General features: G+C 43.2%; 1 protein-coding gene across 3 annotated transcripts in view; it reads left to right on the forward strand.

Moving 5' to 3' along the window:
- Positions 1–14,161, forward strand: part of RBM33 (RNA binding motif protein 33) — an 86,782-nt gene that overhangs the window by 35,516 nt on the left and 37,105 nt on the right. For all 3 annotated transcript variants that reach the window (XM_066385589.1, XM_066385587.1, XM_066385590.1), the window contains 5 exons: positions 311–359; positions 3,569–3,645; positions 5,229–5,541; positions 8,700–8,871; positions 13,799–14,004. In XM_066385589.1, the coding sequence (XP_066241686.1) occupies positions 311–359; positions 3,569–3,645; positions 5,229–5,541; positions 8,700–8,871; positions 13,799–14,004 (817 nt within the window). The remainder of the gene's footprint in view (positions 1–310; positions 360–3,568; positions 3,646–5,228; positions 5,542–8,699; positions 8,872–13,798; positions 14,005–14,161) is intronic.

Genomic DNA, 14,161 nt, shown 5'->3' on the forward strand with positions numbered 1-14,161 from the left:
TACTTATAATAGTTTATTGTTTTAGTGGTTACTGAACAGGTCCAAAAAAAAAATAAAGGATTCTATACTGAGGTGAAAAACTAAGCTTAGAGGTCTAGCGAGAGCTACTTTCTCTAGCAAAGCCTCTCATCCTTAAAGGATCAGTGTTCCCTATGTATTTGAAAATTAGTTTTCATTGTTAACAGAGGAAAGGAAAGGTGTAGCAAACGTAATGTGAGAGTGCTCAAGTCCTGGGTAGAGTGAGTTCCCAGCCTCCACAATCTTCCTGGTGTCATTGGGTGACACATCGGTCTGTTTCTTTTCTCTCCAGTGAACTTGAAGATGACTTACTTGGAGAAGATTTGCTCTCTGGCAAAAAGGTAAGAAAGACAGGTCTTTCCAGTGATCCCTTAGTTACGCTGAAAATGATGTACCTGTGCGTGGTATGCACTACTGGGAAGTTGGGGGCAGATTAAAATTTTGTGAACTGAATTATTTTTTAAGCACACAAACAGCTGACTGTTTTATCTGTTAATAAATTCTCTGATAACTTACAACTCAAGCAATAAATCCTTTATTAAATAAATAAACATTTTAGTTCCTGCATTGTCCAAGGTACTCCATCCAGTATATACTGCATTTGTGAAAGTGGTAATAAAACTACCACTTGTTTTTAAGGAAGTTATTATTTAGGGATTAATATTGGCATATTGGTTCTGGAATTGACTTTTTGGGAGTATTTAGAGATAAGTTTAAAGATAAATGGACTTAAATATACAAATATTCAGGTAATGAAGAAGTCTAAAACATAGGTTTCTCTAAAATTTTTTGATTAGCCAAAAACTTGAAGCTGTTATCTCTAATGTGTATCTATTCGTGTATTGTGTGTGAGTGTATCACATCACTCTGCCAAAGTAGTTAGTACATTATAAAACATGTTAAAAATAGAAATAAAGATCCGAAGATTAAAGTGACTTTTTATTTTATTTATATTTATTAACAGTTTAAAAACACTTGCAATTCTCATTAAATTTCAAGATAGTTCGTGTTTTAATTGAAATATAATTGATGTGATAGTTCTTTATGCTTAGAACTTTAAAGTTTGATGTTTGTAATGGCTTCTTACTGTCAACAGTTACGCTCAAGCTCATACTTTTAGATGATATGGCCACACTATCAGATTTGGTTAAATTTTTCTTTTAATCTCATTTATAGTATAGTTGACGAGGAACTCACGGTAGGGGGAATACCCAGCTATGCTGTTTTCTTGTAACTTCTGTGATGCATGATTGGCATTGTGTCTGATCCATGAATGTGGTGTAGGAGTCTTGAAGGCACATTCCTCTCTGTGTCCCATTTCTTCCTGCACTGTTGGCCTGCAGGTAGCCAGGCCACAGTTCTTTTCCCGCCGGTTGCCGCACGGGTGTGCAAAGGTGTAACTTTGTCTGGAGAAGGACTTCTAGGCTGATGGTTGACCAGAGAGGTTAATGGTTTCTCCTTTTACTCAAAACTATGTACTGAGTGTAGCAAAAATGTCAGCCTGTCAGGGACAACTTGAGGACAAGTTTGTGTCAAGAAGCGAGGTTGTTAGGGTCTAGTTTTAAATATAAGGTAAAATGAAAGGTTGCAAACGTGAGATGAAGCAGGCTGGTATGACCCAATTAGAGCTTCTAGAAGTTGGCCGAGCTTGTGATGGCCACGCCCTTCGGCCTGTGACTGCACCTGGAGCAGCTCTGCTTCCCTGCAGCTGCGGGCAGGAGCTCTGCCGTGTACCCAGGGCTCTTTTGGGCTGGAGAAGGCATGGGGGGCCATTTCTCCTAGGTTTCAACTCCTGTCCCATGAGCGCTCTGCAGTCTTGGAAGTCCTGGAGAAGCAGTGGAGAGCGCCGTTCTTTCTCTTTCTTACTGCTGCTTCTCTCCCCGCGGGAGGGATGACTAGCTGTCAGGTGAGGTTGGGAGAAGGGTTTCACTGGCATTCGTGGCCGCTGTCTCTGACTTTCTCGGGTTCTGTTGGCCCTGCTTCGTGGGAGACCTTCCCGAGCAGAGTCCTCGCCTCTCCACTTCTGCTGGGGAGAGACCTCGCTCAGTTCATTGGGACGCTGCTGAAAACCAGTTCTGGCCTCAAGGATTTGGTCTCGCTCTCCATCCCAGCTTTACTAATGAAGTGGGCATTCTGATCATCCTCTCCTGCATCTGTTACTCATTAGGATCAGAATTAAAATGTTGAGTCTGCAGCACTTAGAAGTGACATTGATGACCATTGGGGTCCATTACAGTCTATACTCCTTTGGTGAATGATTTGGTTGTTTCACTGGTTTTTGACAAATACTTGATTCAGCTAAAAACCTCAAGGAAGCAGCCTCCTTTTGGATGAAGTTGGGCTTTCATTGAACCGTTAATTTTTAAAGATTTCCTGAAAGTGGTTTATTTAATGAATTGGGCACTAAACCTAGGTTTACCTATGACAGCCGTGGCTCACACCTGTTACTGGCATTCCTGTCACTCAAAACTGGCCCATTTGGGATGACAGAACATGTGGGCAACTAGGTGAAAGTTTGTCTTGACTCTGTTGAGCAGTCTGTCTGCTTCTCTGTCAGCAGCTCCCTCCTTGCCTCAAGTGAACCAACCACAGTTTCACGCCAGTGGTGAGCTGCAGAGGAACTAATAAGTCGATGTTTTTGGCTTACATCAAACATACTGTAACTTAACAGAGAGTATTCAAGTTTGAGAAGTCTATTTTTATAAGCTATAAAATGCTGGGGAAAAACTGCTGATTTGTTTGTTTCGTCTTTAAATAGAAAACCAAGTCTTTTATCCCCCCGAAAGTCCATGTGGGGTGGGGCTTTGGTTTTCTGTGGAGGGAGTATGGTAATTTATATGTACCACAGAAGTAATTTTAATAGGGAAGGACAGTGTGAAGGTGTCCCTCCTCTTCCCCAGCTAAGATACTTAACTTAAAACCTGGACCTACAGAAATTTGTCCTGCTGACAAAATCACCAGGCTGTCTCTGTTTACTGGTGCCATGAGTGCAAAGGGCTGTCATGAATAGGCGTGGTGAGGACCGGAGTGGTCATATGTATTTCAATTTGCCATCTGTACTGGACAAACCAAAGTTCTAGTCCCTTATTTCAATTCTGCAATCTAGTTATTTTAAATCTGCTTATACTGTACTTCTACAATTACTTTTTTTTCCTTTTTCTTTAAAAAGTCCTTTGATTTTTGGATACTTTTAAGTTTAGTAAAATCTCAAGGATACCATTATTTTTTGTGCTTTAGAAAAATTTTGTGTGTAGGACATCACCAACAGACCTTCCTTTTAGGTTGGAATTAGAATTAGTATGATCATTATTCTTACTGCTATACTAACTTGACTGTGCGTCTAAGAATTACTCTGGGATAGTTAGTGAGTATGCTACATGTGGGGTTTCTCAGTTTTGTTCCTGGTTATATCAAACTGAGAAAACTTTCTGAATGGCAAATGTTTTAATAACAAGGTCAGAAATAATCTAGTCAGTGTGAGTTTTGCACTTTTGTAACAAGTCTTTTTATGGCAGTGACGTGGATTAATTAGATTTCTCATTTTAAATAGAATCAATCAGATTTGTCAGATGAAGAGTTGAATGATGATCTTCTACAGAGTGATAATGAAGATGAAGAAAATTTCAGGTACTCAATATTAACTCATTAAAATGTTCTGTATTTAACCAAGTGGATAAAACTTTAATTTATAATTATAATGGAGGTAATTTAATGTGGTCTTATATCTTTGTCATATGATTGTATTCTAAATGGGGTCGTAATATAACTGATGTGAAAGGCATATATATATTTTTTGTAAATAGATTAACTGTTTAACATCAATGTTGGCTTTGCATGGAATGACCTCTGTGAGTTCTGTTTTGTGCAGGTTAGGAAAAGGCTCAGTTGCAGGTGTATAAGGCTCGTTTAAGGATTCCTCGTCTAGATGAGGCAGAGGCTCGGGGCTCCCCCTACTGTTCCTTGTAGTTTGGTCTCTTGCTGTTGCTGTATCTGGTTTCCTAGACAAGTGTTTGCTTACCCCCTAGCTGTTTACATTTGGGAGTTGCCATTTTGGAAATTCCTTTGGACTATATTTTAGACTCCAGTTTTAATATCTGAATATACTTGTTTAATCTGTTTGGGCTGCTTTAATAAAATACTAAAAACTAGGGGTGGCTTATAAAACAACAGAAATTTATTTTACAGTCTGGAGGCTGGGAAGTCCAAGGCCAACATACTAAATGGTCAGCGGCTGGTGAGGACCCATTTCTGGTCCACAGATAGTGCCTTCTCTCTGTGTTCTAATGTAGCAGGAAGGGTGGGGGGCTCTCTATGGTCCCTTTTATAAGGGCACTGATCCTGTCATGAAGCTCCATCCTGCTGCTGTAGCACCTCACAAAGCCTTCCCCTCCAGACACCATCATAGGGGCCCTTGAAATATACCTTTGGGGTTTTATGCCACATAATGTCTTCAAGTCTGTGTGGTATATTCAGTGTTTGGTAGGATTGGGTACTTAATACCTGGGACTTAGATTTATCTCCAAAATCTTGCATTTTAAGTGTTATATCTTGTTGGTATTTTGCTTTTGTGACTTAATACATAGAATATGATTTTATTTATTACAATTTTAAAACCTCTGGTGTGTATGCAGAAACTAAAGTAATATTTTTTCATATTTGTGACTAGGGCAAATTTTATTTACATATTTGAACACTGAAATGTTGCTTTATACACATTTTTAATATTTTTATTTTTAAATAGTTTATACTTTGCACCATAGATTTTTAAAAAGAAAATAAATTGTTCTTACAGGTACATCTAACCATTCTATTTTATAGAGTAATACTGCCATTGTTACTGTGAAATCTTAGAAAGCAGATAGATGCCATCCTTTTCATTGTGGGTTAGAGTGAAATGCACTGTTTGCCTTCAGTCCTGAACTTTTGCCAGTCAGACCTGCTTTCCCATCTGGTTGGTCTGATTCTCTTGGTCAAATAACCTGCAGCTGCTGATAGTAAGGGTGCTGGCACATCGGGCGTGCTTGGCGCTGGCTCGGTACCACACATGGAGCTCTGTTTTCAGGCGTCAGAGTCAAGTGTGTGTTTTTAAGAACTAGAGTAACTTCACCAGTCACGGTGTGCCTTTGTAAAGTTGATGTAATGACTTAGTATTTACATCAGTGTTTAGCTCCATTTTGATTGGCATCTTTCTTTGTATTTCACCTTCCTAGTTCTCAGGGTGTCACCATTAGTCTGAAAACCACCTCTGGCATGGTCACGTCCTATGAGCTGTCTGACAATACTAACGACCAGTCTGGAGAACAGGAGTCTGAGTATGAGCAGGCAGAGGAGGAGCTGGTGTACCACAAGTCCGACGGGTCGGAACTGTACGCGCATGAGTACCCGGAAGAGGGACAGTACGAAGGCCAGGAAGCCGAGCTGGTGGAAGACCACATGGAGTATGTGGAAGAGCCGGAGGAGGAACAGCTGTACAATGACGAAGTGTTGGACATCGAGATCAATGAGCCTCTTGATGAATTCACAGTGAGTCCTCCTCCTTTGTACGCTAAAGATAACATGGCCGCCAGGGCACAGGTTTCTAGACTGATTTGAAATCTATTTCCCTCCCTAGGGAGGGAGAGAAATTAGACCTTATTATCACTGTCTGCCAGTTTCTTTATCTGAGCTGTGACAAAGTTTGTGTTGACAGCTTGTTTGGCTGGAGGTGACGCTCCTTTGTCATGCTGGAAGGCTGTACAGAATTGTGACCTTGAGGATTGTGCCCTAAGGAAGAAAACAGCTTTGTGTGGTGGAGATACACTGTCCATTGTTAGAAGTACTTAATGCAGAGCTTTTATCGAGCTTTAGACAAGATCTGATAAAGTCCTTCTAAGGTGAAAAGATTATTGACCTGCTAAAGACATCTTTAAGGTGCTACTATTCCAAAGTGATTGATGTCCTGTTCATTCACCCGTTCTGTAGCTGAGAACTGTCTAAATGTGAATAAAGAGATGGGAGGGGTTAGTTTAGGAAATGTCACAGGAATCTGCTATCTGTGATCAGTAAGTGGAGATTGTGCTGATGTTTATTTCAGAGAGATGATTTTCATAGCTTTCTTTTTTAAGTTGAAATATCAGCAGAAAAAGCTGCTAGTGAAAGGTTGCTGATCTGTCTTTGGTAGTGCATCATTAAAAGAGGTTTGGTTTTAGAACAGGCACTTACTAAGATGTCTGTGGTGACCATAGGGCAGGGGTCCCCAAACTACGGCCCACGGGCCACATGCGGCCCCCTGAGGCCATTTATCCGCACTTCCGGAAGGGGCACCTCTTTCATTGGTGGTCAATGAAAGGAGCACATTGACCATCTCATTAGCCAAAAGCAGGCCCATAGTTCCCATTGAAATACTGGTCAGTTTCTTGATTTAAATTTACTTGTTTTTTATTTTAAATATTGTATTTGTTCCCATTTTGTTTTTTTACTTTAAAATAAGATATGTGCACTGTGTATAGGGATTTGTTCATAGTTTTTTTTATAGTCCGGCCCTCCAACGGTCTGAGGGACAGTGAACTGGACCCGTGTAAAAAGTTTGGGGACCCCTGCCGTAGGGCCTTGGGGTTCTCAGGACACTAGGATTGCATAGAGGTGCTGGGGTGGGCGGGACGTGCAGTGTGCAGTGAGGGGCTGTGCAGAGCCCCCTGCAGGAGGAGCTCTGAACTCTCGCCCTATGTTCTCATTCTGAGGAAGCTTTATTTGAGAAGTAAGTTAAAAAATTGCTGGATTTTGGTTAGTGAAATTACATATATGTATATAATTTCAAAAGGGTTATGTGGAACATTAGAATATTTAGTTCTGGTCACGAATATGTTTAATTGTCTCAGTAGTTATTTTTTAGATTTGGTTCTTTTTGAATGCTTTCTGTTCAGTAGATATAGTAATGAAAACTGTTTGAAGGTTTGGTAAATAGAGTCATGCAAAAGGTGTCCGTGTTCTTTGATAACCCTGTAATGGTTTGTCTTTGTGGACTGTGCTCTCTGGTTTACTGGTGTGTTTATATACCCCCTTAATGTAGGACGCTATTTAGAATGCCTCTTAAAACTTAAGCCATGGCCCTGGCTTGTTGGCTTAGTGGTAGTGTATTGGCCAAGCATTTTTGGAAGTCCCAGGTTCGATTCCAGGACAGAGTATGTAGAAGAAGCAACTATCTGCTTCTCCACCCTTCCCTCTTCTCTCTGTCTCTCTCTCTTCCCCTCCTGTAGCCATGGCTTGATTGGTTCAAACACATTGGCCCAGGCGTTGAGGATGGCTTCATAGGGCCTCTGCCTTATGTGCTAAAAATAGCTCAGTTGTGAGCATGGCCCAAGATGGGCAGAGCATCAGCCCTAGACAGGACTTTCTGGGTGGATTCCGGTTGGAGTGCATGCGGGATTCTGTCTGTCTCCCTTCCTCTCACTTGGAAAAGAAGAAAAAAAAAGTTAAGCCATGATCTTTCAAAATTGTGCCTAGGTATTCCCTACTAATTATTATTTCTACTAATTATCAATAAAATACAATGATTGGCTAGTGTATCTGGTCTTCTTCCTTGTGAGTTCAGCAATTCAGCTAGTCTTTGCTGATGTCCATGTCCTGGGGACACAGTGCTGCTAAGACACGAAGCAGGAAGTATGGCCCCTGCTTGCTGTGCAGTTGGAACCCAGTGGAACAGATTACAGTTGGAAAGGACTCAATACGTGAGTGTGCATGGCCTGATGAGAGGTACCCCTCACTCAATATGTTGTGAAGAGAAGGTCTGGTGAAGAATTTCCCTCTTGTATTCCATTGTCATATTTGAGCTTACATTTAGGCCCCTGGTTGTGTAAAAGCCAACTGAATTATCCAGCTCCCAGTGTGGTCCATGGGCCAGCACGTGGGCTCCATCTCACCCGAGTTAGCACTGCAGTGGGTCCTTGGACGCAGAGTCTGCACTAGGGCAGGTTCATAGTCATTACTGGGAACATTCAGGTGGAGCCATGTGGAGGCGAAGAAGAGGGCTCTGTAAATGAGCACACCCTACTACATGTGTGAGCGCAGTGCAGCACAAACCTGGCTGGGTCCAGCTCACATCACCCATCGAGTCTCAGATCCTGAGTCAGACAGAGAACATGGCAGAGCGGCAGAGGGCTGAGACCTGGGCCCTGGGCCCAGTGTACTGGGTGTCAGAGCACTGCAGGCCGTGCTTCCGCCGCTGGACCTGAAACAGTTACAGCTCATGTACTTACTGTGTTTCAAAAGATGTTTTTCTATTTGTAGGGTTTCTTTCAAGGAGTGTGTGCATTTGTTGATCTTTTTAAAATTTTTTTTAAAAAATTTATTTTTCTGATTTTAGAAGAGAGAGAGAGAGAGATCAATATGTTGTTCCACTTACTTATGCATTTGTTGGTTGATTCTTGTATGTGCCGTGACCAGGAATGGAATGCACAGCCTTGGAGTATTGAGTGATACCCTAATCAACTGAGCTACCCGGCCAGGGCCAACATTACGTTAATTTTTAATACTTGAGGTTATTTTCTCCTGGAATCAGTTTAGTGTTTTGCATGGTCTTATAAAATAAGACATTTTGCAGTATTTTTACACCTTAAAGATGGAGAACCTGTATTCTTCTCTAATCTTTGGTTCAAGAGGAGGTGAGCTCATTTCCCCACTTGTTTTGTGTGTCTGCACTGTAGGGGGGCATGGAGACTTTGGAACTGCAGAAGGAAATAAAAGAAGAGTCAGATGAAGAGGAAGATGAGGATGAAGAATCTGGACGATTACGTTTCAAAACTGAAAGGAAAGAAGGAACAATTATTCGGCTCTCAGATGTGACTCGAGAGAGACGGAACATTCCAGAAACTTTGGGTAACTCTTTTTGCCTGTCTTACATCTCAGTCCCGTCTCAGCTTCCTGCATAGTACTGTCAGGGTTAGTCAACTAGGTAGAGAGTAGGTGGCTTTTTAGGTTCTTAGGCATGCCATCGGGGTGGGTGCTCTGCATGAGGTTGGAGTGGAGCTGCGATGCTATGGAAGTCATTCCATAGAGACACAGGGCCTGACCAGGTGGTGGCGCAGTGGATAGACCGTTGGACTGAGACGCAGAGGACCCAGGTTTGAAACCCGAGGTCGCCAGCTTGAGCACAGCCTCATCTGGTTTGAGCACAGCTCACCAGCTTGAGCCCAGGTTGCTGGCTTGAGCAAGGGGTCCACTGGTTCTGCTGTAGTGCCCGGGTCAAGGCACATAGGAGAAAGCAATTAATGAACAACTAAGGTGCCGCAATGAAGAATTGATGCTTCTCATCTCTCTCCCTTCCTGTCTGTCCCTATCTGTCCCTCTCTCTGTCATTCTTTCCTGTCACAAAAAACCACACAAACACGGGGACTGGTTTGTAGACATGATCAGTAGGCTGTCCTTCTGAGCAAATCCTGCTATTCAGAGTGGCAGCAGGCTGTGCTGATTGACAATGTGGTCCCAGCCCACGGTTTCTCCCATTGTCCCTTATGGAGAATAAGCAGTGGTTCTCCAACACAAGTGGGCAGCAGTTACCCAGAGGCCTGCTTGCGCAGGCTCCTGACTCAGATGTGTAGGGGAGCCTGGCATGGGAGCACTGCTGATGCGTCTTCAAGTGGTGCTGCTTTCGCGGCTTCAGGGGGTCCTAAAGCATTCCAGGGAGTCGTCTGTAAGGGCCAGATATATGGCCTCTGTGAGGACACTAAGCCCTCAAGAGGCACAAGGTGACAGCAGCAAGTCAGTATGTTCCCTAACTAATGTGCTTACGGAGAGACTGTTTTGGAATCGTACTGTTTTCCACATCTTCCCCTAATAGTTTCTTTCATCTCTACCATTTGGCCCAAGATTTCCCTAGACTTCTCAAGGTATAAATTTGCCTGTTCAGGACAGGATATGCTTCTAGGAGAGAGGATTTGCGGTTGGCCTTGGGTCAAAGAGATGAAGCAAAGGCCTTGAGACGGGAGAACAACAGTGTCCTTTAGCATGAGGAATCCCAGCAGGAGCACACGGCTCTGTCTCCGGCTGGGACCACGCAGAAGGGAGGTGGCACCCTGGGCTGCGCAGCAGGGGCAGTGGGCAGTGGCTTAGGAGGGATGTGGCCTCGGGAGCTGCGGAGGGGACCTGGGGAGGGCCTGGGTGGGGGACTAGGCGGTAGTGCATCCCCCGTTCCTGCTGCTTGCTTAGCTGGGCTGGGAGGCTTTGTTGCATTCCATGGGGAACCTGATGCATCCAGCCACAATGACTTGGGTGGCTACCTGTCCTTGGTGTGAAGTCACCTGACAGTCGCCCGAGATGGGGGAACTTTCCTCTGTGCAGCCAGTTCCGGGCGGCCACCATAGGCTTTGTACACTTCACTTCGACCCTGGCACTGACAGCCGTACAAGGTCCAGCTCTCCTGTGTTCATAGTTTGTGTGTTTTATTCCTGCTTCTTTTGTTTCCTGGACCTTTGCTTCATTTCGTTCTTCTCAGGGTCGTTTGTGTCCTTTGTAAAAACGGTTGTATAGACACTCGGGCGGGTTCCAGTCCTGTTACCCTGAGACCAGGGGCTGGGGGTTAGTGGTGGTCCAGTGGGTACCTTTTACTGTGGGGGAGAGGCTCGGAAGTCCTCAGATAAACTGTGGCTTAAGCATAAACAATTTGACCATTTATCATTATTTAAACTTTAAAAAAGGCTTTAAATGCATTTGTGCACAATGATTATTTGGTTAGATAGATAATAGGGCAGATGAGCATGGGGCTTCAAAGTGTCTCTTTCAGCTCTGTATTGTGAGCCCCAACCTCAGAAGCCGTAGTGTTTGGAAACATGCTTTCTAGTAACAGAAAAGTTAGGATTATTCCCACTATGAACTGGATATTCCTATCTATTTCAAGATTGGTTTCCTAAAACAGTGAGCTCCTTTATTATCTTGACACCCTCCCCTTCGCCAGAGAAAAGATTAGGGGCCGTTTATAAGAAAGACGCTGGAAGAAGGAGGCCGCCGCGGCGCTGGGTGAACTGGAAGCCACTTCCCAGCTCACCCGTGTGCTCCTGGTGATGGAGACCTGATGGAGACCGTGGTCTGGGTGCCGGGTACAAATGCTCACCCTGATTCGATTGTTTAGAGCTATTGATCTACCCTTTGTAATGGGTTTATTTTTAGTATCTTGCTACCAGAATACGTGTCTTGTCTCGTATGTTATGTATTTTTGACAAATGATTTTTACATTTTGAATACAAATAAAAACAATTATTTTGTGAACTCATTGATAAGTATTGATAACATCCCCCTTTTTAAAAAAGAGGAGTGAAATGAGGCTCTGGTGCCCCATTTCTGACCCTTCAGTCTGCGTGTGGAATAGGTAGTTGTCGGCAAGGTCTAGAAGGGCATTGTGGTCATGTTCTTTTCACACTCAGCTCTGTGATGTCAGTCTTAACAGTGAAGAACACTAATTCCTATGTGACTCTCTGGGCTGCCGTGGAGCCTAATATGGAGCTCGTGGTTGTGTTTTGAATTCAGATTAGATTAGAGTTAGGATTTTGGGCTTTCGTCTAGGTTAAGATCTCAAGTAGTGAGCTTTTTCCTCAGCAAAAATTCTGGGAATTAAATCTTACGGAAAATGTGTCTATTTCTCCAAGGGTGGCACACTACTTGATGCTGGGAGACAAGTTCCCTCGCTGTGCACACGGGGTGCTGCGGGGTGGAGGACTTCCTACATCAAGCCCGGTGCAGAAGGGTTTCTAGAATGGCTGTGTGAGGGAACAGCTTACTTTGAGTGGGAATGCCATAAGCCGTCTCTAAGACCTGGGTGTTACCGACCAGCTTTCCTAGCAGGTCGGCACAGGAGTTCAGAGCTATGGAGCTTTTGCCCTAGGGGGCGGGTCTTGGGTCTCTGAGCAGTCTCAATGATAAAGACTATTTATTTTAGATTTTTGTCATCTATGAGTAAACATTTAGATAGGTGATATTCTAAGTTTCATTAGCACATTTATTAGATTTAATTATGTTTTATTGCTTTAGCCTAAAGAGAATCTTGTGATGAATGATGTTCTCTTTAAATAATATCCTTAGTTAATTTTGCATAAGGCGCAGGATCTGTGGGGAATAGGAGTGGTGGAGTCAGCACACCGCCTGTCTCTACACAGCGTCCTTCCGTCTGCAGGCTTCTTACACATTTCTTGGTTCAGTCATTGTGTAAAAAGACCTAGACTATCATTTGTTCTGTTTATTTTACCAAGTAAATTGCGTATTCTATACACATTTTTTCATTATGTATTAGTCTAACTATTATAAAATTATTTGTATGTAAATATGTTTTCCTTAAGCACATTCTGGAAAGGGACAAAACGCTGTAGAACTTTGATACGTTGAGCTGTATCTCTTTACTTTAGAATCTGGACATAGTTCAGAAAACACTTAAAGGGAAATTAACATTTCAGGTGAAGTTACAAATGTAATTTCCATCCTGTCATATTTTGGTGACCTTTTGTGACAGCTTGTCTCAATTGGAGGAAAGCATTTTTACTTGCTGATTAAAGATGTCATTTGAAACCATTTTATTACTGGGGATAGTAAAATTAATCCTGACACTTAGAACCACTAGAAAAATAATTGCTGATTCACTGCATAAAATGTGTATGTGAATCAATCATGTAGTCAAGATTAGAGTAAAAGTCTCTACTAGTTAAGAAGAGATTAAATTTTCCTTCCAATGGGGTCTCGATTCATTTGAAGGGGAGGGGTTACCATAGAAACCATTTCAAGGGAAGGAAAGTGTGGCTTAGATATTGGAAGAGTTTGGAGGTGATTATGGAATCCAAGGTAGGAGATAAGCTGGTAATGTTTACAGTGTATCCTTTGCTGTGGAAGGAGGTGTTAGAATGCTTCTCAGTATACATTTATTAATGTAAGATGCCTATATTGTTGCAGCTCAGATAGTATTTTAAAATAAAGGAACCTTATTTGAGTAAGTCAGCTTTTTTCTTTTAGAATTTAGGATAATGTGCCACCTGAAGTTTCTTGGGGCCAAAGTCCATGTGTTCCATGTTCCTAAACCTGGGTCAGACAGGTGAGCACCTGCGGGTATCCCACAAATGTTTGCGTTGAGGGGTTTTTCTTATGTGACTTCGCTCTCATGTGAGATGGCTTCTCATTGGAAGGTACATGTTTAAGTCTGCCTTCACACAGTGAAGGCCTTTTCTTTTTGTATAAAACTGAAGATTTGTAATAACTAGTAGTAAATGCTTTCCATTTTTTATGAAATTAACTTTAATGATTTGACTTCAGACTAACTTTATCGTTTTGTTTTAAAATCAGAAGAGTCGTTAGGAATCCGTTCTGTTGTGTGCATTTTTCCAATTCTCTGTGCCTAGTGTGTTAGTAAAACCTGTGTGGTTTCCCTAGGACCGCTGTGCTGGTGCAGGACCCTGGGCAGCGCTGTTCAGCATCAGTGAGAGAGAGCCGGATGGCACATGCCCAGCCGAAAGGCAAGGGCTGTCCTTCCACTTGAGCCCCTTCTTCAGCCTCCCTCTGCATGTGTTAGCGGTCCCGAATTAAATTACCTTCAAGTGTATTTACACCGGAGACCTTCATGTCTCACGGGCAGAGCATGCCCTCACTGCACAGGTCTCAGCCATGGCTGTGGGGCCACCCTCGTGCCCTTCATGCTCCTGTCAGCTAAATGGTCTGCTGTGGGGGAAGCAGGTGCCGTTGCAATGTCACCATCCCATCTTCCTTTCGCTTTCCCCCTGTGAGTCTCCAGCCACCCCAAGTGTCTCTAACATAGATTTATCTTTCTACACAGAGCTGTCAGCAGAAGCCAAAGCTGCACTGCTTGAGTTTGAAGAAAGAGAGCGCCAGCACAAGCAGGGCCGCTACGGCTCACGGCGGGGAAGGAGAGGAGGCCCTCTGATGTGTCGTGGGATGGGGGACCAGAGGAGAGACAACAGCGAGAGAGGCCGGATGAAGGACCACAGGCCGGCACTGCTCCCCACGCAGCCTCCTGTCGTGGTAATGTCACGATTTTATGGGGGACCTGAAAATAGGCTTTTGTGGGTGTGATGTTTTGTGTTGTTTGCTTAGTCTGGAGTCAAGATTAGTAGTGGGAAGAACAGCTGAAGTTTCTCTGTAGTCTATAATATGATTCCACATATGGTCTTATAAGTCC

The sequence above is a fragment of the Saccopteryx leptura genome, chromosome 5, assembly GCF_036850995.1.
Source record: "Saccopteryx leptura isolate mSacLep1 chromosome 5, mSacLep1_pri_phased_curated, whole genome shotgun sequence".
Lineage (NCBI taxonomy): Eukaryota > Metazoa > Chordata > Mammalia > Chiroptera > Emballonuridae > Saccopteryx > Saccopteryx leptura.